This window comes from Erythrolamprus reginae, chromosome 1, assembly GCF_031021105.1.
Source record: "Erythrolamprus reginae isolate rEryReg1 chromosome 1, rEryReg1.hap1, whole genome shotgun sequence".
NCBI lineage: Eukaryota > Metazoa > Chordata > Lepidosauria > Squamata > Dipsadidae > Erythrolamprus > Erythrolamprus reginae.
In genome coordinates this window covers 359,293,283-359,318,355 of record NC_091950.1, presented here as the reverse complement: position 1 = coordinate 359,318,355, position 25,073 = coordinate 359,293,283, and the positions used below count along the sequence as shown (strand labels likewise).

The window sequence follows — 25,073 nt, the reverse complement described above, 5'->3', positions numbered from 1 at the left end:
AACTACTTTCAGGGCCAGAAGACAAGACAATTTAAAAAATCCAGCAGTATTTGCTGGAACAAGCTTTATACGAAGAGCGAGTTAAAGAAACTATAACGTGGTGTAAGGATTTCAGATATAATATTGATTTAAACAAATGAGAAGATCTCTGACATAAAAACCAGAAACTAACCTTAGCTACTTCATTTAAAGTAAACCTTTATAAGATGTTTTATAGGTGGCACTTCCCACCAATGAGGTTAGTCAAAATGGGCACACATTTAACGCAAATTTTTTGGAAGTGTAAGTTGCTACCCACTACATACTATCACATGTGGTGGAAGTGCCAAAAGACAAGGTAATTCTGGACAACAATAAAGCAATGGCTAAAAGAGATATTGAAAATAAATATAGAATTAAACCAGAGCTCTTTTTACTAGGGACAACAACAGACAAATATGACAAAAGCACAACATATTTAATGCTACATATTTTGACCACTGCAAGGCTAGCTTTTGCTCAAAAGTGGAAGAACAAAAATATACCTACAGAGGAGGAACTTCTATATAAAATACTATCGTGCATGGAGATTGATAGGCTGTTAGAATTGAAAGAAAAAAATGAAACTGAATACTTTGAAACCTGGAATAAATTATATTATTGGTGAGGAAAAAAGATCACCAGGATTGTAAATTAAAAGGAACCCGAGAATGGTGTAAATAGATATATGTATACATACATTCTACTAAATCTGCACTTCTATTCTACTAGTTTTTCTCATCATTCCTATCACCCATTTCCTCCCATGTTGACTGTATGACTGTAACTTGTTGCTTATATCCTAAGATTTTTATTAATATTGCTTCCTCGTTGCTTATTTGACTCCTATGACAATCATTAAGTGTTGTACCACATGATTCTTGACAAAAGTATATTTATTTTATGTACGTTGAGAACATATGCACCAAGACAAATTCCTTGTGTGTCCAATCACACTTGGCCAATAAAAATTCTATTCTATTTTATTCTATATATGCATGTATAATTTTGTTCTTTGTATTTTAAGATGAACACTGGAGTAAGAACTATTGGAATTTAAACATGTATACTAGAAGATTCCTCATGTACCTCTACCTATGAACGCCTCTACTTACGAATGTTTCTAAATGTTCCTAAATAAGAATTGGGTGCTCGAGATTTTTTTGCCTCTTCTCAAGAACCATTTTCCACTTACAAACCTGAGCCTCCGAAACTGTAACTGGGAAAGGCAGGGAGAAGCCTCTGTGGGGCCTCTCTAGGAATCTCCTGGGAGGAAACAGGGTCAGAAAAGGTGGGGAGAAGCCTCTGTGGAGCCTCTCTAGGAATCTCCTGGGAGGAAACAGGATCGGAAAAGGCAGGGAGGAGCCTCTGTGGGGCCTCTCTAGGAATCTCCTAGGAAGAAACAGGGCTGGAAAAGGTGGGGAGAAGTCTCCATGGGACCTCTCTAGGAATCTCCTGGGAGGAAACAGGGCCTCCACCCTTCCTATAGTTTCCCCAATCGCACGCATTATTTGCTTTTACATTGATTCCTATGGGAAAAATTGCTTCTTCTTACAAACTTTTCTATTTAAGAACCTGGTCATGGAACAAATTAAGTTCGTAAGTAGAAGTACCACTGTACTTGTTTCTATGTTATACGTATGTCTTATCTATTTTTTAATTTATTTATTTATTTAATTTATTTTATAAACTAAATGCTTTAAAAAAAATTTAATCCTTCCCTTTTTATTTTGTTAACTGGAAGTAGAAAGGTCCCTATATTACTATACAACATGGTACTTACGTTTACATTAATTGAAATGACAATTCTGATAGTATTTGTCAGGCACTCTAGAAGTACTAGAAGTACTCACAGGTAAATTATTCCAAAACCAAGATATATAGTATTTGCTAAAAAGCCATAAAGATGAGATGGACACTAGGTGGTAAGGAGACAGATCTAGCAAAGTGTTTGGGTAATCAGTTTATTGAAACAATATCATGGAAAAAATATAGCATCAGCAAGAACATTGGCTGTGATATACCCAAAATCTTCCAGGGCAAAAGAAACTCACCATTAACATATAGGACCTCAATTTGAAGTACTGTATCAGTAAAATAGAAGAATTAGAAGTGGTTCAGAATAAATTCATGAGATCAATTTTAGCCTCTTCCTCAGCCTCTTCCTCAGGTACATCAGTAACAAATTTGAATTTAGTAATAGACCTTCCAACAATTAATATAAAAGAAATCAAGAATCTTATCTTAAAGAAAATTATAAGTCGTACTAACATTCATTTGAAAAAACAATGCCTTTGTGAACAATTTAACATTAACAGGTGAGTTAATATGTGTCTAAAACAACTCTTACAATTTTCTCTACACAAAGAACTGTTAAACAACATAAATTATTATACTCTGTTGAGGTACTATTCATTTTTTAAAGATTTTAAACAGGATAAAGAGCAGTTATGTAAGCTTAAGTTGGTCAAGTAATATCAATCTTTTAAAGTTCATTCACTTGCCTCTCTAAGCAGGAATATTTATTTTACATTTTAAATAGTAAGGTGCACTACACAAAGTCCCTTGCAATCATCCATTTCATAAATCACAGTTTAGAATAAATCCAACAGGGAGAAAAATAATTTTAGGACAAGTTACTTAAACAGGACTTATCAGCCCTACTGCAAATACATCAATTGTCCCCACAACCTTTTTTATTGATAGCCAAGAGGATGCATTCTCAGCTCTATTTGTGTGAGTGGCGTGCATGGGACTGCCATTCACTTAGATGGAAGACACGCTCACCCACTAATCGTGCAAGTGAGGATGTGCCTGGGAGCCCTTGCCAGCCATTTCCGCAGCCTGGTTGCAAACCCCTCAAGGCCCACAGGTTGAGGACCCCTGTTTTAGACTACCCTTAATTTGAATATCAATTTGCATCTTTATGGATTATTCTTTGGACAGTAGCCATTTTCAATACGTTTTTTTTCCCAAACAGATGTGTTTAGAGTAGAACTGCCAGAACTTTTATCACCAACACATTAGAGTCTACAAAAAGCACTAATAGGCATGGCTTCCATTCAGCGGCAGAATGCATATACAATACTACTGTTTCCCAGGGGTCTCATTTTCAGAAAACACATGAGATTGCAGTACAAAAGACCTACACTGGGACACAGAAATATTGCCAAAACAAGGATAAAAGCAACAGCAAAGAAAAGATTAATAGAAGCTGCCTGGATCCAGCTTTGGCAAATTATACCCTCCAAATCAAAATGTAAATATCAACAACACTGAATAAGGTCCTCCAAATTTCCATGCACTTTTTCATGACATACAAATTGCAGAAGAGCATTAGAAAGTCCAGTTGTGCAGACAATCAAGTGTTTCATCTATTTAATGTTCAAGGTATTCAGAAATCTATTGGCTAACATGGTGGCAGTACTTAAAACATCTTGACATATTAAATAAATAAACAATCGTGTGATTAGTATAATGAGGACTACAAAACATCTCAGAGCAATAGGCTAGACCAGTGATGGTGAAACTTTTTTCTTTGGGTGCTGAAAGCAACATGCATGCTTGCAATAAGGTGTGCACGTGTGCCCACATCCATAATTCAATGCCCCCTACGCCCTATGTACTCACACACACAACCCATACACTACCCCACCCCCACGCATGTGTGCTCTAATTCACGCACAACCACCTCCGTGCCCTGTTTTGGGTCTAGCAGGCTTCCCTGGAGCCTCCAGAGGCTGGAAACAGCCAGTTTATAGACTTCTAGTAGGCCTGATAGGCCCATTTTCCCTCCTCCCCAAACTCCAGAGGGTTTCCCAGGAAAGGCGAAAACGGTCTTCCCTGCCTCCCCAGAGGCCCTCTTGGAGGCTGGAAATGATCCTTTTCTTGACTGCCAGTAGGCCTGGTAGGCCCATTTTTCACCCTACCCAGGCTCCAGAGGGCCTCTGGAGGGGTGGGGGAGGCCATTTTGAATTATGGGTGTGGGCCTTCACACATGTGTGACAGCACCCAAGGAAAAAAAGGTTCGCCATCACTGACCCTGTCCATAAAGCTATGGGGCTAGAGCAGGGGTAGGCAAAGTTGGCTCTTCTATGACTTGTGGACTTCAACTCCCAGAATTCTGGAGCCATTCATGCTAGCTCAGGAAATCTGGGAGTTGAAGTCCACTTGTCATACAAAAGCCAACTTTGCCTACCCCTGGGCTAGATTAACCCAGCCTGGACTCTTCCTTCAATGTGAGGGAAAATTAATAACATATTATCAATAACATAATCATCATCCATAGGTGATTTTGTTCCAGTTACAAAGCACCAAGTTACCATTTTTTAAAGTATAAGATACACACACACACCCCAAAAAGAAAGTGAAAACTTGGGTACATCTTATACACCAAATGTAGCTCCCTTTTATTCCCCCCCATCCCCCCCCACCCTTTGGCCACTGCATCCCAGAAATTTACCTCCTTGCAGCAAACAGAACAGAGACTGGTAAGCCAAGCAACTTATTATCAGCTTCCTGACTCTCAGCTGATTTGCTAGGTGCTAAAGTAAAACTGAAATTAGTTGCAAGTAGGCAAATTGGGAGAGATTTGGAAAATTGCTGGGAGGTAAAAGCCTTTTTTCCTTGTTTTCCTCCCGGGAAACTAAGGTGCATCTTAAATTCTGGTATGTCTTATAGTCCAAAAAATATGGTATTTGTGCTTTTAAGATCTATAACAACAATAAACATGAAAAATTTATTTCCTGAAATAGTCACATCATATCTGGAAATGCATTGTCTTTCACATAATTTTTTTCTTTTATAATTACATACTGTGGTATGTTATCAAATATTAAAATCTAATATTGTATTTCTTCTATCAAGGCAAAAATATTTAGAGGTAGAAAAACTAGATTTTTTAATTGTGTTTTAGCCCATCACTGGCGTTATACTACATCTAATGCACATATATGAAAGAGTGTGAATTTTTGATTACTCCATATCTTCATAGGCTGTATTACGCTATACCGTATTATATGATTTACCATATGTTTGTTGGAGGTGGATTGTATGACTTGTTTGGTTTCTACTAGTGGACAATACTTGTTTGCCTTTCTCTATTTATTTTTGTTTCAACAAGATTAAAAATCACTTGAGTTTAAAAATGCTTCCTTAACATCATTAATCAGAATATATTTCCACACAAACACTTTTAACTATTCAGCTCTCTAAATATTTGACTTCCTGTTGGATCTTCCATGTAGGCATTCCTATTTTTTTAAAATTGCATAGACTTCCTTAAGTTTGGCCCCCCCAAAAAGTGTCTTTTGTATTTAGAAGACAGAGCCACAGAATGTCTGACTTGTCCAGAGAGATTTAGGATCAAATAACCCATAAACTATAAAAGCAACCAAGGACCTTGGGCGAACCATTATCTTTTACTGGTGAAGAAAATAGTCCCAATATCCCAAGGTCATTGTGAAGAAATACACACATATGCACATGTATAAACACACAGAGACATTCACTGTATAAGAGCCCCTTGGAGGATAGGATATAAATAAGTAATTGCGAAATTGATTATCCAGTAATTAATATTTTAGCAACCCTCTATTAATAGTGTTATAGCCACAAGCAATTACAAAACATACTCTATACCCGTGATGGCAATCCTATGGTATACGTGCCACAGGTGGCATGCGAGACTTTGTCCTGTGTCAGCTCCAGTGCATATGGAGCTGATACTTAGCCTTGGGAAGGGCCGTTTTTCCCTTTCCCAAGGGTTAAATATCAGCTTCCCTGAAGCCCCAGAAGCAAAAAAAAATCACCCAAGGGACAAATCAGAAGTTTGAAAAACACACTTCCAGTTTGTCGTTGTGCGTTTTCCAAACTTCCGGTTTGCCCATTGTGCTGTTTTTTGCACTCTGGAGCTTTCAGAAGCTTCTCTGAACCCTCCAGAATGCAAAAAACAGCACAACGGCAACGGACGTCAGGTCCCACAGAGTTGGCCTTCTCCGGGTCCCATCGATGAAACAATGTCATCTGGCAGGACCCAGGGGAAGAGCCTTCTCTGTGGCGGCCCCGACCCTCTGGAATCAACTCCCCCCCAGAGATTAGGATTGCCCCCACCCTCCTTACCTTTCGCAAACTCCTTAAAACCCACCTCTGTCATCAGGCATGGGGAAATTGATTCCCCTGGACCGTTTCTGCTTTATGCATGGTTTATATGGGATGTATGATTGCTTTTTATATTAAGGGTTTTAAATTGTTTTGGATTTGTACTGTTTTGCTGTTGTGAGCCGCTCCGAGTCTCCAGAGAGAGGCGGAAATCAAATCAAATCAAATCAAAATCAAATCAATATAAATTTTCCCAAACTTCCGGGTTGCCTGTTTGGGCATTTTTTTCATGTACTGAGCTTCAGTAAGGCCCATGGGTATGTGCGCGGGCAGCGCAGGTGGGGTATGCACATTAGTGGGGGGAGAAAAGGGTGTGGCCACGTGTGTGCATGCTAACACACACACACACACACCCTTTTGGCACCCGAACCAAAAAAGGTTCGCCATCACTGCTCTATACATTGGCCCAGAGAAAACCCATTGAAAATAAACTAAAATAATTGATGAATTAGTAGTTCAGTATATAATGTAAATATGACCATGAACAGAGTTTATTCTTGCAAACCTAGAATTATCATGGTTCTTTTTACTCTTGTATTTGAACAACACAAAAGCAAATCTATATACCAAGATGAAATCTGATAATAAAGTAAAAAAAAAATCTGAAGCACGCTGTACAATATGGTTCTCTACCATTCATAGCAACTTTATATGGCATTAGATTGTTACTGATAAGTAACATCAGATTAAAACAATTAGGTCCACTCCTGAGGGCTAACTCTGGATCCAACTTATTATTTAAAAATGAGGAAAATCTAGATTTTAATAATTATGACTTTTAATAACAAATATCTGTTACTATGAACTAATGTTAAATTATTTGAGGAAATTTTCCTTAAAAACAAAAGGTTACTTAATAAGAAAGGCCTTTTAAGGCAACAGAACCACTTGCTTACTTTAATTATGATACTGTACTCTTTTAAGACACACTATTACGTTTATTCATTTTTCAAAGCGCCATATAATAATACTCTATTATTAGATACTTCAATGATATAGATTCTTCTTGATGTTTTCTGCTAAAGCATTAATTATATTATTATACCATCATCAAAGGAAGCATTTATCTCCTTTCAATAGTTACTGCCTTTAGCCTTTCTAATAATGAATAAAAAAATAATTTAGAAATATGAAATATAAAAGAATAACCAAGATCACTTAAAATATATTTCCAGTTACGATATTTATCTATTAGTGCAGCATGAAATTATGTCCCACAAAATACTGACTACCGAAAGTCCCTAATGTGGTTATTTCATTAATGCAAATTTTCAATAGTATTTTAATAAGAGTTTGCTGAGAGAAATCAGATGTGCTAGTCCAACACAACATACCCTCTTTCACTCAATGGAAGATTGATAACATTTGCAGAAGCCACTACTATTTTCTTTATTTTTAAATGTAAAAACATTCTAGCCCTAAGGAAGCAGGATATAAAAAACACAAGACAGAAAAGCAACTTTGCTGGAGTTTACAGCTAGTAGACGTCCAGGGCGTCCTCTTCGATCCACAGCTCACATTAGAAAACCATCTCTCAGCTGTGGCGAGGGGGGCGTTTGCCCAGGTTCGCCTGGTGCACCAGTTGCGGCCCTATCTGGACCGGGACTCATTGCTCACAGTCACTCACGCCCTCATCACCTCGAGGTTCGACTACTGTAATGCTCTCTACATGGGGCTACCTTTGAAAAGTGTTCGGAAACTTCAGATCGTGCATAATGCAGCTGCGAGAGCAGTCATGGGCTTACCTAGGTACGCCCATGTTTCACCATCACTCCGCAGTCTGCATTGGCTGCCGATCAATTTCCAGTCACAATTCAAAGTGTTGGTTATGACCTTTAAAGCCCTTCATGGCATCGGACCAGAATATCTCCGAGACTGCCTCCTGCCGCACGAATCCCAGCGACCGATTAGGTCCCACAGAGTGGGCCTTCTCCGGGTCCCGTCAACTAAACAATGTCAGTTGGCGGGCCCCAGGGGAAGAGCCTTCTCTGTGGCGGCCACGGCTATCTGGAACCAACTCCCCCCCGGAGATTAGAACTGCCCCTACTCTCCCTGCCTTCCGTAAAGTTCTTAAAACCCACCTTTGTCGTCAGGCATGGGGGAACTGAAACACCTCCCCCGGCCACGTACAATTTATGTATGGTATGTTTGTGTGTGTGTGTGTTTGTTAATATAGTGGGGTTCTTTTTTAAACTATTTTAAATATTTAAATTCATTGAAGCTATTTGGATTTGTACGATTGTTTATATTTCTGCTGTGAGCCGCCCCGAGTTCACAGAGAGGGGCGGCATACAAATCTAAATAATTAATAAATAAATAAATAAATTAGCCTTCATTACAAGTTGGACAGAACTCCAAGGAATCTAAGGGCTTTATGTCAAAAGGTAAAACAAACATTTTCCTAGAAGAAAGCAGTGATAATTCATTTACAGATGTTTCCAGTGGGGTACATATATTGTGCTAAGCTATTATTTGTTTTACTGAATAAATAACAAATTGCTACAACATATTTATTTAAAAAGTTAACTTAAAATAATAATTTATAAAGCATAAGGGTGTGATTCACAGCATAGCATTCTCAGATACCATTCTCAAGTTAGATATAATTATGGTGAACCAAGCCCTAGAAGACAGGGAGGCAGTGGGAAGTGTCATGCTAGGACATCAGTAGAAAGAGGAGCTAAAGAGGAGAAGGAAACACAGAAGAAACCTGGGAGACACTTGAGCTGCTGCACAAATAATTCATGGTCTGCCATAAATTCAGAGGTACCACAGCATTCCATATTTGACTTCTGCTGACCTGTAGCTAATTCCAAAATTGTTCAACAGACCCTCTAAAATGTGAAACCTGTTTTCCATTTCATCCACACTCCTTAAAACATGCAAGACTAAAATAATTGATTAATTAGAAGTTCAGTATATAACGTAACTATAACCGAGAAGAGAGTTCATTATTCTTGTAAACTTAAAATTATCATGGTGATTCTTTTTACTCTTACATTAGAACAATACAAAAACAAAACTATGTACCAAGAAACATGACAAAACTTTTAGAAAAGAAACTACGGTATGTAATTGTTCATATTATGGGCACATCTTATGGAATCATATAGATGAAAGAAAATATTGAGGTCACTAGTTCAACTGTCTGCTTAGTACAGGATTTCAAATTTAAAACACAATTAATGATTACCTAAGTTCTACCTGAACCCAGCCAAAGAATGGCAACTGCCCATCTCTTTGGTAATCTTACTGCTAAATATTTTTACTATTACAATTACAAGCTGTTTTCTAATATCAAGTTTGAATATCCATTCCTGTAGCTTTATTTCATTCCTTACTCCGAAAGATAAAGAATGGGGGCCAATCTTATTTTTGTCAATGTTTCTATATTTTCTACATAAACACCTCGAATTAATTGCCTTTTCTCAAAGCTAAGCTTCCCCCATTTCCTTAATCTCCCTTAACAGGCTATATAGCTTCTAGCCCTTTCATCATCCAAATTGCCTTTCTTTGAACTTGTCCTAAGTGTGTCTGAATCATCCCTAAAATGTGCCCAGGACTGAACACAATAAACAAGATGTGGTCTGAAAAACACAAATCATTACTTCCCATGATTTGGAAAAAAAACATTGCTTCTGCTAACCTAACCTAAAGTCACACTTCCCTCTTCTGCAGCTAGCTACATCAGTTGCTGATTCAACAGCTGTAAACCAGTCCTAATAAATCTTATTTATTTGTTTATTTATTTGATTGGACATATGCTGCCCCACTCCGAGGACTGGGGGCGGCTGATCTTGTTTACAACATATATTTTGCTTATAAGAAACATCTCATCTAAGAAACTTATCAAGAAAGACTTAATGAATTCAATCTGTATAGTCTGGAGGACAGAAGGGAAAGGGAGGATATGATCGAAACGTTTAAATATGCTAAAGGGTTAAATAAGGTTCTGGAGGGAAGTTTTTTTAATAGGAAAGTGAACACAAGCACCAGGGCGCACAATCTGAGGTTAGTTGGGGGAAAGATCAGAAGCAACATGAGAAAATATTATTTTACAGAAAGAGTAGTAGATGCTTGGAACAAACTTCCAGCAGATAAACATACACACATCCTAAGATAAAATACAGGAAATAGTATAAGGCAGAGATCTTCAAACTTGGCAACTTTAAGATTTGAGGACTTTAACTCCCAGAATTCTCCAGCCAGCTATGCTGGCTGGAGAATTCTGGGAATTGAAGTCCACAAGTCTTAAAGTTGCCAAGTTTGGGGACCCCTGGATAAGGGCAAACTAGATGGACTATGAGGTCTTTTTCTGCCGTCAATCTTCTATGTTTGTATGTTTCTCTGACTTTAGATGCTGGGAAGCTCTCTCTTTGGAGCAAGACCTGTAGAAATGTATGGAGTCAGATTAGGAAAAGCGTTCTTGATTCTTTTTCTCCATTTCCTCAAAGGTTGCGAGAAGCAGGAACGAGCGGCTCCATTTGCCTTCTCCCGAGCCTTCCCCATCTTAAATTATCCGAACGGCCACCGACCCTCTTCCTAAGCGCTGCTCCCAAGGCACTTAGAAAGAATGCGGCGACCCTAACGCAACGTTTCCGCACTAACCTCTCGGCGTCGAACTTTTCCCCCAATAAATATCCCGACTGTGTGAAGTTGCTGAAGAGAAGGGAGGGAGGGAGGAGGAGCGGCGGCAGCCGTAAGCCTGCCTGGCACCGCGAACCGAAACGACGGCGACCCGGGGGGGTCGTGCTAACCCTCCAGGAAAAGGGGCGCCTTCTTCCACCCTGCCCCCTCCTCAATATACACACCTTACACAGATTCGCGTAGACTTACCGGCATCATCTTGGCTCCGAACCGCATCGAGGCGGGTGGTGCGGGTTCCGGGACCAATGACTGGGGCCTGGGGAGGCGGAGCGGCCTGCCGTCTTTCCCTAGGAACCTGTTGCCAAGAGGCGGTCCGGATTGGCGACGTTTTTCCGTGCGCTTGCCCGGTCTGCGCTTCCCGCAAAGCCGCCCCCCCTCCCCTCTCCCGCTGCTCACGCCGCTCCGCGCTTTGTCTCGTCGAAGCCTCTCGGCGGTCTGCTTGCCTCAGCCCAGGCGACCGCGGCCCTCGAGCCCACTCCGAAACTATTCCCCCCGCTGGCTCGGCGAGGAGTGGAGCCCCGCCTGAGTCCCCACCCCTAAATTGGGCTGGGCAGAGCTCCGGGAAGCTCCTCTCTCCTCAACTCAGGGGTGGAGGAGAATTAGTGCCCCGGGGCCTAAGGCGAAATTCCCGTCATTAGTTTCGGAACAGCGTCGCTTTCCACCTTCTCTGAAACGTTGCTTGGAGTAGGATCAGGGATACTCTTTACTTGGGCTCTCCAGGGCTGCCCGAAGGGGTAGCTCATAAGTAACCACAAGTATTCGGCCCTTTATCTTGCTTGATCCTTCTGGGGGCAATTGCACTCTTTCTTTTGCCTTAAATAGAACAATGTTTGTTTTGGCTAGTGTAGCTGTTTATTTTTCGAGATCGAGATTTGTTAAATTCTATAGAAGAAGCCCACTGCAACAACATAGCCAAGAAGGTTTCAAGAGTTGTAAACCTAATCCTATGTAGCTTCTGCTCTGGCAATCTCTCACTACTTATCAGAGCTTACAAAACTTTTGCCAGACCCATCCTCGAATACAGCTCATCTGTTTGGAACCCATCTCAGACATTAACACCCTTGAAAATGTCCAAAGATACTTCACTAGAAGAGCCCTTCACTCATCCACTCGAAACAGAATGCCCTACGAGACTAGACTTTCAATCCTGGGCCTAGAAAGCCTAGAACTAAGACGCCTTAAACAAGATCTAAGTAGTGCCCACAAGACCATATGCTGCAACGTCTTGCCTGTCGGCGACTACTTCAGCTTCAACCGCAACAACACAAGAGCACACAACAGATTTAAACTTAATATTAAGCGCTCCAAACTTGACTGTAAAAAATATGACTTCAGTAACCGAGTTGTCGAAGCGTGGAACTCATTACCGGACTTCACAGTGTCATTCCCAAACCCCCAACACTTAACCCTTAGATTATCTACAGTTGACCTATCCAGATTCCTATGAGGTCAGTAAGGGCGAGTACAAGTGCACTAGAGTGCCTTCTGTCTCCTGTCCTATTGCTCTCCTATATCTCCTATACCTTTCTTCTATTCCTATATTTCTTCTTCTATTCTTTCATTGATATGTTCTATTACTATATCTTCTTTTCTATTCTTTCTTAGATATATTTTACTATCAGTATTTCCTCTATAACCTTCATCATGTATTTTTCTATGTGTGTGTGTCTATATATATATATATACCCCCACTAAAACCCTCATTGTATATTGGACAAAATAAAATTGAATGGGTCCAAAGACGGGCTGCAAAAACGGTAGAAGATCTTAAGCACAAAATTTATCAGGAAAGACTTAATGAACTCAATCTGTATAGTCTGGAGCAGTGTTTCCCAAACTTGGCATTCGGTGGCTGGGGAATTCTGGGAGTTGAAGTCCAAATATCTTCAAGTTGCCAAGGTTGGGAAACACTGGACCGAAGGGAAAGGGGGGATATACAGTAATTGAAACATTTAAATACAGTATGTTAAAGGGTTAAATAAGGTTCAGGAGGGAAGTGTTAATAATAGGAAAGTGAACACAAGAACAAAGGGGCACAATGTGAGGTTAGTTGTGGGAAAGATCAAAAGCAATGTGAGAAAATATTATTTTACTAAAAGAATAGTAGATGCTTGGAACAAACTTCCAGCAGATGTGGTTGGTCAATCCACAGTAACTGAATTTAAACATGCCTGAGGTAAACATATATCCATCCTAAAATAAAATACAGGAAACAGTATAAGGGCAGACTAGATGGACCATGAGGTCTTTTTTTGCCGTCAATCTTCTATGTTTCTATGGGGTGGAGCTCCGTTTTCACTACCTCACTGTGTTCTCCCTCCGTCCGGGCAGTAGCCCACCCCTGTATGCCACCCAACATCACTATTTGAGATGGGCAGCTATATAAATGCTATAAAACTAATCCGGGAGAAGAATTAACAGTTAAAATACCAGTGAAAGATATTTATTTTCTATATAGGTTTATAGTATTATAATTGTTGATATATATTTGTTTTTTCTTTCACATTGTTACTCTTTTTGGTTATGAAATAAACCCTTGTAGACTACAGGATGATTCCTTTATTTTCAAATGTTCTCTAAACTTAGTAAATGCAATTACATCATAACAAAGCACTGAACAGAATCACTACATAATAAGATTAAGTGACTCATATGAAAGACGTACAAAACCAGTTACAAGTAACAAGTAATTAGAAGCTTCAAAGATCAAAGATCTCATTTATTTTTAACATTGTATATTATTTCTGAATCTCTCTTCATATTCAGTTTATTTTATGTATTTAATAATATGGTTCTTGTTAAAAAAAAACAGTTATATTGAATTTAGTGGATTTTTTTTTCAAAGGACTAAGTATAAGATTGCGCTTTTACTTCTTTTTCAAAAATCCATTGTGATATTAAGCATCAAACCATTTAGAATTTATACCCTATTCATATTCAACTAACATAATCTGCCATGGAAGAAGCAAAACCATGCTGGAAAAATTAAAATTCATTTAAAATTAATTTAGAACGTGCTTGTCTAAATCAATAACTTAGAAACTATAAATAGATAAAGTGGGATGAGCAAATGATGTGGAGAAGATTGAAGACAATATATAGCATTTAAAAGACATACTGTACTGCAGTGTTTCCCAACCTTGGCAACTTGAAGATATCTGGACTTCAACTCCCAGAATTCCCCAGCCAGCATCCACTGGCTGGGGAATTCTGGGAGTTGAAGTCCAAATATCTTCAAGTTGCCAAGGTTGGGAAACACTGCTGTACTGTACCCACAGTCCACAAAGTAGCTGAGCTAGGACAAAGTGGCAGGTATGACAAAGACAAAATGAAAGTTGATTTAATTAAACATTAAGCTTAGTTAACATGTTAAGTGCTGTTGATATTACTATTGCCTCTATGTTTACTTCCATCAAATTGACAATGTGAAAATTCTGAGATCTGGACTGTTCTAATAGCTTTAAGGGACCATTTATTGATTTGGAGCTTAGCTTGTATACTTTTAGCATGCAGCATACTGCCCAAGTAATACTAAAACTATATCACTTAAATGTTAGTGAATTAATATTGTATTTATGATACATAAAACCAAAATGGGTAAGAGCATGTATGATGAATACTGTATTTTATTTTTAAATATATAGAAGGCATTTTGGGAATCAGAGACTCTACAAAAGCTGTATTTGTTCTTCATCAACTTTCTCCATCAAGCCCCTAATATTCTTAGAGTTTAATATAATTTTTACATTTTTATTAACTACAAATGACACAATTCTGTTGTAGGATGAGAGACAGATTTATGATAATCAAACATCAGGAAAAGTCTAGTACAATCTTTTCAGACTAACTCATTTTATTAAAAAGCATAACATTTGTGAACTGTATAAGACAGCTGTAATTCACTAAAATGTATAACTTTTCATAAAACTCTATTTGCTTGAGAAATATGCTAATAATTGTATTAAAAAGCAATCTTAGACTAGTTGGTCCATGGGAAAATTGTTTAAAATAACAGATTGGAGTTTGTCCCATCTTTCCAGGTTAGTTTGGAATTGCCAGCTGTGGATTTTCAAATTAGTTGTTCTAGTAATCTCATTTGTTACACTAATAATTATATCTTAATACTGAAGTTGCTATTTTGAAGTGTTTTCTTTCATCATTGCCACAACTGAGAAGGGAAAAATGTATTTGTAATTCTAAAATAAACCTGAAGTGAAGCTTATATAATAAGTATGAAAGAGTTAATTGTACTGTTTGCTGTTCCAACATGTTGCTAAGAGACACTGTTGAGCTTAGTTAGCCAATGAAAAACACCAGCGATGACATAATAGTGTTGCTATACTTTTAACAGTCCTGCTCATCAAAAATTCAGTAAGAATTTGATAGATTACTAATTTTTTATTGCCAACAAAAGCTGAGATGTGTCCTTTTTAAAAATTTCTGCTTTCCACTAGAAATCTAACCCTTCAGGAGTGTGCAGCAAATACAAATCTCATTATGTGCCTCGGTTTAGCCATGTACTTTTGATTACTTTTTTATGTTGCCAGAATTGTTTCAGTTTGGAGAAGGATCAAATAATATTCTATACTTGCTGGCAACTTAAAACCAGCAGGTCTGAAATGTTAGATCTAACCATTTCCTTCTCATGCAATGCACACTAAAATTGCTATGGATAGGGATGACCGGTATTATTAGTTCTATAATAATATATAAACTCTACAGTATTCTTTTAAAAATGCTACCAAGAATTTTAATTCAGGCTGTATTTTGGACTATAATTCTAACTATAATCCTATAATTATTTAGCAATGTCCTATTAATAGTTTGATTAATTGCTTTAAGTTTTGGTGTTGCAATAATTGTTTGGTTATTGAGAGGTTTTTTAAAAAATTGTAGATTTACTTTTAGGATACTAAGCATTATTATGTTACATTTATATGGTTCTTAACAGTCCCAATAGGTGGGACTATCCCATGCAGTAGGCGTTATTGTGAAATCATTACACAAGTGGCCACAAAGGATTAAAACATCATTCCTTCAAATCACATGATCCACTCAGGAATGTTGAAAATACTTTTCTGCAGATTATTATTTGGATTAAGAAACCCACTTTCCATTCACACAAATTTAAATTGATGGTTATGGGCAAAACTACATTTTCTATGTAGCTTCCACTTCATGTATAAATTAAATAGCCTTTTCAATGTTGGGAGATTGCATTTGATTTAGAATATTGTCAACAGCAGTCTGATAATACTATAAATGCCATTATGTAGTCACTACGAGTTTGGTAGGAGTCTAGTAGTACCACAGATGCAGTATTACAGTACCACATTGTTTATCCCACAGTGATGCCATGTGCATCATATAAACAACATACATTTTGTAATTAGTGCAGCTCATATGATATACAAAATGCATAGTTTACCTCATTTGCATAAAGATATCTCTGGTGTCACTTTTCTTGATCCTCTTCTGATGCATATGCATAATTAATATATATATTATAGCCCTAAGTTATGCCAGTTGCATTAGTTGCCAATTAATTTTTGGCTCAATTTAAAGTACTGAAATTTTGATTATCATTAATGATTTGAATGGTTTGGTATCTAGCTGTCTGTCTTAGGGACAGCTAGGCTACAAAAATAAAGAAAGGCTCAGATGATTTACTTCAGGGCTGCATGGAAGAGTTTCTGCAATACCTGATGGATAAAATCACTCAGATTTGCTCTTGGCTGGAGTCCAAGTGTCAAGTAAGTTTATTAGACATGTCCAGGAACAGGATTGATCTGTTAATTGGGAAGAGTTTGATCCTGTTTAACCTGAGGAAGTGAGCAGGGTCCTTCTGGCTGTCAGCCAGACCAACTTGCTTATTAGAGCCCTCTCTCTCCTGGTTAGTGAAAGCTTCCACTAAGGTTAGATTTCTGGGTGGGTGATTAAATACATCGTTGCAGGAGGTGATGTTCCTGGCACCCATAGTCCACCTCCTCCTTAAGAAGCCAACATCAGACCCAACCCTAGCGTACAACATTCAACCAATCTCTTACCTCCCATTTTTAGAGAAGGTGGTGAAAAATAGCAATTGCATTATAGCTCCGCAGGGTCCTGAATGAAACAGATATGGGGTAGAAATGATATTGGTCATGTTTGTCAATAATCTCTGGCAAGAGTGGGATGGGGTAGTGTATCCATCCTTGTCCTTTTTGGTGTGGTTTGGCTTTGGATACCATCAACCATGGTATTCTTCTGGACCGACTGTGGGATTTGGGACTAAGTGATACATTGTTGTAGAACCTTGGTTCATTTCTTCGCAGTTGGTTCCAATAGGTAGATAGGGGATGAGAAGTCTAGTTCTTTTGTAGGACACCACAGAGCTCAGTGTTTTCTTAACTCCTTTTTAATATTCTAGATGAAGTCACCAGGTGAGATCATCCAACACCATTGGACGAGATATCTATTTTTTACTTTTTAAAATTTATTTCTTTTGTCAAGTACGTATTTGTGGTATACAAAGATATAATATTTATATACAGTACATGATACTAGTAAAAGAGAAACATTAGGACAGGGGACGGAAGGCACGCTGGTGCACTTATGCATGCCCCTTACTGACCTCTTCGGAATTGGGAGAGGTCAACAGTGGATAGTCTAAGGGTAAAGTTTTGGGGGTTAGATGATGATACTACAGAGTCAGGTAGTGAGTCCTATGCATCAACTACTCGATTACTAAAATCATCTTTCCTGCAGATGAGTTTAAAGCGGTTTATTTTAAGTTTATATCTGTTGTGTGCTCATGTGTTGTTGTGGTTGAAGCTGTTTTTTGACAGGAAGGACGTTGTAGCAGATGATTTTATGGGCTATGTTTAGGTCATGTTTAAGGCAATATAGTTCTAAGCTTTTTAAACCTAGGATTGTAAGTCTAACTGCATAGGGTATTCTTTTGCCAGTGGAGTGGAGATATCACTGATGATATTCAGCTTTTATTTTATTTTATTTATTAAATTTGTATGCCGCCCCTCTCCGCTTTTCTTCTTCTTACCTGGTGATCACAATGACTGGAGGCTTTAGGGGCCTGGATAGGGGAGAAGAGACATCAGCTGAACCCTGTTAAGACAGAGTGGCTCTGGGTATGTGGAGCCTTAAGATCTGGAAGTTTATCATCTTTAGTTGTGGATGCAACGGTGGCTATAAGCTGGAATGCTAAATTGTGCTCGCCGTCGTGGCTCGTAGGTTCTTGTGGGACCAGCATGATTTTGCTGCACCTGTGGAAGTAGCAAAATCAGGCTCGGAGCCGCAGGTAAAACCTCGCCGAAACACAGGCGCACCACAGGTGCAGCAGCAAAATCGCGCTGAGCCCACAAGAACTTACGAGCTGCGGTGGTGAGTGCAATTTAGTGTTCCGGCTCGTAGCCCACCGCTGTGTGGATGGTATTGCACTACTCCAGACGGGCCTGGTGTGCAACCTTGGGGAAGGGGCTCCTAAACTTATGATAGTATTCCACTACTCCTAGGCCTGGCAGTCAGGGCTAGGAGAGCCTTTGCACAATTTTGCATTGTGCAGGAGATGTACCCTTTTTTGGTCATGAGGCCTTGCACTCAGTCACTCGTGCCCTGATCTTCTCCTGTTTGCATTATTGCAAAGCAATAGGGGTGACCTTGAAGAGTATTCAGAAGCTTCAATTGTTCCAGAATGTGGCATATGTTTCATTGTTAATGTGAGCTGTACTGGTTGCCAATTTGCTTCTATGTGCAGTTCAATGTGTGGGTTATTATCTTTGGAGTCTTCGGAGAGGGGCGGCATACAAATCTAATAAATTATTATTAAATTATTATTAAAGCCCTTTGTGACATAGATTCAAGATATCTGAGTAATCCATCTTTCTCCAGTAGGACCAATCCACCCCACCTCTGCTGGCAGAAGGGGCCTACTGAGAATCTCATCAATCAAGAAATTTTGGCTGGTAGGATCCAAGAGAGGAGCATTTTCTGCCATGGCATCCATTTTTAAAACATCTTGTTTCTGGACATGAACTCCACCCCATCTTCTGGCTTGCAGGAAGAGTCTTAAAACCTGGTTTTGCCAGTTAGATAGAACCCTGAAGGAGAAGCTGAAGGCTTTTAGGTGGAGATGGTTGGTGCAGTGATAAAGAAGGCACCCCCACTGCTCAACTTCAAACTCATGATTTATTTACTTTTTTTTTCCACGAACCATAAATTAACTGATTTTAGTATAATACATTGATTTCAAATCTAATTTTTGTGCTCATACTTAATGACTTTGTACCATGCAAATTCAGAAAATTGAGTTAATTGGCTGCAATTGGGCTGATAACCATGGTGAATTTGTGTAGATATAGCTGTGGGTTGCCTTGTGAATAAATCTATGTTTTTTGTTTAGACCAGCTCATCAGCTCCATTATCAGATAATAGATCATATCCTCCTAATATTAAATCTAGAAACTGGGTTATAACAGAAGAGCAACAATGTAAGAGATTGGATGGACTGATTAGAAACAATTACTTGTATGTTCCTTTTACACTAATTATTTGTTCACTGTTGCTCAGGTTATCTTTTAATTAAGCTTCTAATACAGTGGTGAATGCAAACAATAATTTATTTAAAACATGGAATGGTCGATAAGAGACAAAAAAGTTTGGATAGTGGACATGACTACTTGGAGAAAGTAGAAGAGAAAAAACAGGGAAAGATTAAAAAAATACCAAAACCTGCAAATAGAAATAGAATTATTGTGGCAAAATACAGCAAAAGTAGGACCAATAGCAATAGGTGACTTAGGTGCAATCCAAGAACAGCAGGAGCACCATTTGAACATCACTGGCATTGACAAAATCACGATTAGTCAATTGCAAAAAGCAGCTTTGCTTAGAACAGTTTACATCCTGTGACAATAATACCACTCAACTCCCAACATCTCTGGGCAGTTTACCCAGAGATGTTGGGAGTAATTTTCACTATCAAAATTACAAAATAATATAGCTATATATTTGTTATGGCTACTACGGTATATACAGCAAAGAATGGCAAAATCCAGGCAGCAACAAACACACACCTGCTCCTTGGAAGAAAATTACACCCATCCAAAATTAATCAAAATTGCACCCAGCCAAAGGCATGGGCAAACAGCTAAATCTTCCAAAATACCTTTAGGATATAGGCTACCTAGATCTTGGGTGGACTTCATTCCACTCCTACAACAAGAGGTGTGTGTTTCTGAGCTTCTGAGCTCTTCTTATATAATACTTTTTAACTGAAGGAGCACAGTGTTTGCCAATCCTAACAGATCAAAGTGATGGACAGGTACTAAGTGAAACAGGCAGTCCTACAAGCAGCTGGATCCTTCGCCATGTGGGGCTTTATACTTAGTGACCAGCTTCTTGAATCAGAGCTGGAAGCAAACTGGCAATCCGTGCAGCTGTCAGAGGAGAGATATTGCATAGCTGTACCAGATTCACTGTTCACATGAATATTCTGAACCAGTTGAATTTCCTTGAGTCTTTAAAGACAATCCCATGTGGAACACATTGCAGTATTCAAGTTGGAAGATCTCCTAGGCATGAATGACTGAAGAGCCTCACAAGTAGGAACTTCCCAATTAGGAAAGGAAACTTTATCCCGCACTAGATAAAAGTTATGCAAAGATCTTCTTGGCCACAGCTGCTATCTGTTTATAAAGTAGGAACTGCCAGTGCAGGAAGTAGCTAGATTGCATTCCACTCTTGAATGGGTAAGTAGTACCATATCCATTAAAGATAGTGCCACAACAGATATTTTGAAACTTGGCACTGAACCAAATCATACTACTACTAATATATAAATCCAACACAGGAAAACAACAACTAAAATATCAAATATTTGGGCTTTGTTTTATTAGCAGTCTTTATGATTAAAAATTTACCATGAGCAGGATAAGTTCTATTAATTAATATTTCTAACCGCTACTCCTGCCTTAAAATTCCAGTTATGACCATTCAAATCCATTCTCAAGAACAGCCTCACCCAGAAGAGTTAAAAAGAAAGAAGAGGGGATATATACTGTGCTATTTATTTATTCATTCATTCATTCATTCATTCATTCATTCATTCATTCATTCATTCATTTGTCCAATACACAAATACATAGGAAGAAAAATAGACATGCGATAATATAAAAGAGGGTGAAAGTGAACTTAGAGGAGAGGATATATGAAAGGAAGAGAATATATAAGATAGGTGAAAGAAAGGAAAGACAATTGGACAGGGGACGAAAGGCACACCAGTGCACTTATGTACGCCCCTTACTGGCCTCTTAGGAACCTGGAGAGGTCAATCGTGGAGCGTCTAAGGGAGAAGTGTTGGGGGTTAGGGGTTGACACAATTGAGTCCAGTAATGAGTTCATAATGCTTATGAAGATTTTTTGTATTTCCCCTTTCTACTACTCCACTGTAGAATTCCATGAAGACACCCAAAATATCCAAATGAATTAAATTAAATACATTAAAATACATTAATGTACACGTACACTCTATTTACATATTGCATCAAGCTATGAGTTTGGTTTAGTATGGTATGTGAAAAACCTCATGATTTATTTTTAAATGAAGTATGCTTTATCTTACTTTATCCTTTTTTATCTCATTCCACATCCACAATCCACATTGTCTTCATACAACCACAGAGATTACCTCCTAATGGATTTTAACAGTAGTATTTTTAAATATTTGTGTTCTGCTATTCAGTTATGACTTTGAAAACATAATAAAACAACAGCACAATTTACAGTAGGTAACTCATTAATAAAAACAAAAGTATTTGCATTTTTCAGCCTGATATCCCTCAAAAAGTGAGCAGGAAAGAGATAAAACCTCTGTGTACCTCATATGCACTTCAGGTACTGGGAGTTCACAACATGCTTCTGAAACCTATGTAAATCCAGAGTGATAACATCCTTGAGATATCTTTCTTATAGGCCATTTAGGGTTTTAAAAGGCAAATCAATATACTGGGAAGAAAAAAGAAAGAAAATCTGCTCAGTTATTGGTGATATTAGATCTCATTTATATAATAATAATAATAATAATAATAATAATAATAATAATAATAATAATAATAAACAGAGTTGGAAAGGACCTTGGAGGTCTTCCAGTCCAATCCCCTGCTGCTTAGGCAGAAATCCCTACACTACTTCAGACAGATGGTTATCCAACATCTGCTTAAAAACTTCCAGTGTTAGGGCATTCACAACTTCTGGAGGCAAGCTGTTCCACTGATTAACTGTTCTGACTGTCAGGAAATTTCTCCTTACTTCGCTCCTTGTTTAGTTTTTACTCATTGCTTCTTGTTCTAACCTCAGATGCTTGGAGAATAGGTTGACTCCTTCTTTGTTGTAACCCCTGAGATATTGGAACACTGCTATCATATCCCCCAGGGTCCTTCTTTTCATTAAACTAATTAAATTTGAAAAACCACATGCCTTATTTTTCAGAGTATAAGACGCACTGGAATATAAGATGCACTTATTTTGGGGGGAGGAAAACAAGGAAAAAAGGGCCTCTGCCTCCCAGCAATTTGCCAAATAGCAAACAGCAAAGATGATATACGTTGTTTGCTGTACAGTATATTTCTAAGCATGGGTGCCTGACCCATAGAAACAGCAAAGAATTTGAGAAATATACATTATGGCAGTATATTAATCCCAGAAAGTTTTCTTAAATTTAATCACACTAATTCCTCCCAATTATTTAAATAGATCCAAACAGGACTAAGTCAGGGTTTAACTCAGCTGCCTTATCTTAATACTACTACAGTACTTAATACTAAACTAGGACATTTCAGATTATACTTTTACACATCTTTAAAATTGATGTGGCTTTCTGGAAGTATTCTCTGCTATTTAAAACAAGATACAATAGCACTGGGCCTCTTCAGATCAAGCATTAAAAAGCAGCTTCATTTTGTTAAGTTGTCTAGAACAATAATAAAGCAGTCTTTAAAAAATATTTCTAATAATTTGAACATTCTATTGGCTTTTATAGCTATTGACTTATCTCCTTGCAGCAAAAAATAGCCAGTTTCAGCCTTTGCCTCTCCCTGCAACAATTTGCCTCTGTGCAGCTTTAGTTTCATTTTAATATCACAACTTCAATCAATCAGCTGAATGTTGGGAGGCAGATAATCACTGGCTTGTGCTAATCAGGCTCTGCTGCTGTTTACTGCAAGGAGACACCAAAGAGTGGGGGTGGCTGGGTAGGTCTACATTCGGTGTATAAGATGTGTTGTGGTTAGCTCTGGCCCAGCTTCTGCCCCAAGGAATGTGCAGCTGGATGTGGGGGAAACATCCACAAGCCGCAGGCCTGTTTTGCTCCTGATGGAATCTGCCGACGAAGCCTCCTCTGACCAAGGAAGCGTGAGTGACAGGGAAGAGGGGAGTTTGGCAGACAGCCCAGGAAGAGATCAATCATCTGTATCATCCTTGGATTCTGAACAAGAATTAATGACACATCCACGCACGCGTAGAGTGATGCATAGGAGATAACAACTGAAGGATTATTACAAGAGAAAATGAGGCCACCTGTGGTTGGGTGGGGCTGCTGTAATTAGTGCCACAGATAAAAGTGCAACCTGGTGTTTTAGCCTCATGGCAGTTTATCTGATTCATTGTTTCCTCAAGATCGTGGTTTTTGTGCTGTTCAAGATTGTGTGTGGACTCTCTGGACTTTAGAATTGGACTCAATTTCCCAGTTATTGAGTGAGCAATTGGATTGCATTTAACCTGTGCCTTGTGTGTACCAGAAAATCCCTTTGACATTTAAAAAGGGAGCTGTTTCTGTTTTTCTGTTTATAAAAACTTTTGGGTTTTCCTTTTATCGTGTGGTGTGTGTCTTTCTGGACTAATTACCCTGTAGTTACAGGCGGTTGAAACACGCCGGCAGAACAAGATGTATACAAGTTTTCATCCTCTTGGGGGGTACAAAGGTGTGTCTTATACTCCAAAATGGTATATCCATGCTTATATTAGAAAGAGAACTTACTAGACTAAAGCTTGCCTGAAGTCATTCCATAGTTAAATTGATCATCCTCAGAATTTGCATTAAAATCCAAACATTCAATTATCATGGAGTTGAGTAAGCTAGGAGCTGAAGGAAAGATTTTTTATATAAAGGCTCAAAATCATAGGTGCAGTAAAGGATTTGCATTCATTACTATGGCTACAATGATTTATCAGATAAATTTCTGACGGTGATGACCTTGAATTTAAATAGAATTAGCTAATTAATGTATGAAATACTTGCAGTTGAATTAATTACAACTTTCTTTGGGGCTGATAAATAAGGGTTTAGGAGAAATGTACCCATAGCAAGAACTAATAAAGACTCAAGAGACCTATTTATGAATCTTTTCCCATGTTGACCCTTAGATATCCTCTTCTTCCTCTTCCCTTCCACCCAGATTTTTTCTTGTATACCATGATTTTTCTTGTGTGACGCCCTACACATCTTTCATGTGGTTTAAAAGGCTTTAATTACAATTATTACTGTAATGGTAACCCCAGTAATTATTTTAAACTGCAGATGTGTCAAAAACACAAATTACCCCAGGACTGCCTTAGCAGATAAAAATTTGAGACAGGGATCAGCACCTAGTATTTCTGGCAAACTCACAGGGATGTCCTATTAATCTACTGCTTCAAGCGACACCAGTTCTGTGTCCAGGTCTTACTTAAAATTTCCCACAGTGCCTTAGATCCGAGTTTCTCAACTGTGGCAGCTTGAAGATGGGTAGCTGGGGAATTCTAGAAGTTGAAGTTCAGTCACACTTAAGCTGCCAAACTTGAAAAACACTGTCTCAGAGCATTGTGGCAAATGGTAATTGTAGCTATATTATCCAGGTTGAGTGTTGTTTGTCCCTACTGAAGGAGATTGTAAGGAATACTGGAAATATTGAGGCTTTTGTCCTCTTTTAGCCTAAAGAGACTATATAAGTACAGTGTTCCCTCGCTTTTCGCGGGGGATGCGTTCCGAGACTGCCCGCGAAAGTCGAATTTCCGCGAAGTAGAGATGCGGAAGTAAATACAGTATTTTTGGCTATGAACAGTATCACAAGCCTTCCCTTAACCCTTTAAACCCCTAAATTTCAATTTTCCATTCCCTTAGCAACCATTCAGATTATTACTCACCATATTTATTTATTAAAGTTTATTAAAAAAATATTTATTAAAGGCAGACGAAAGTTTGGCAATGACATATGACA

At 38.4% G+C, this 25,073-nt stretch overlaps 1 protein-coding gene across 2 annotated transcripts in view; it reads right to left on the bottom strand.

The window, feature by feature from the left end:
- Nucleotides 1–11,326, bottom strand: part of TP53BP2 (tumor protein p53 binding protein 2) — a 72,201-nt gene extending 60,875 nt beyond the window's left edge. The window contains exon 1 of one of the 2 annotated variants that reach the window (XM_070734351.1): nucleotides 11,014–11,326. In XM_070734351.1, the coding sequence (XP_070590452.1) occupies nucleotides 11,014–11,040 (27 nt within the window). In that variant the 5' untranslated portion in view covers nucleotides 11,041–11,326. The other variant, XM_070734353.1, reaches the window with a different exon arrangement.
- Between the last annotated feature and the right edge of the window lie 13,747 nt (nucleotides 11,327–25,073).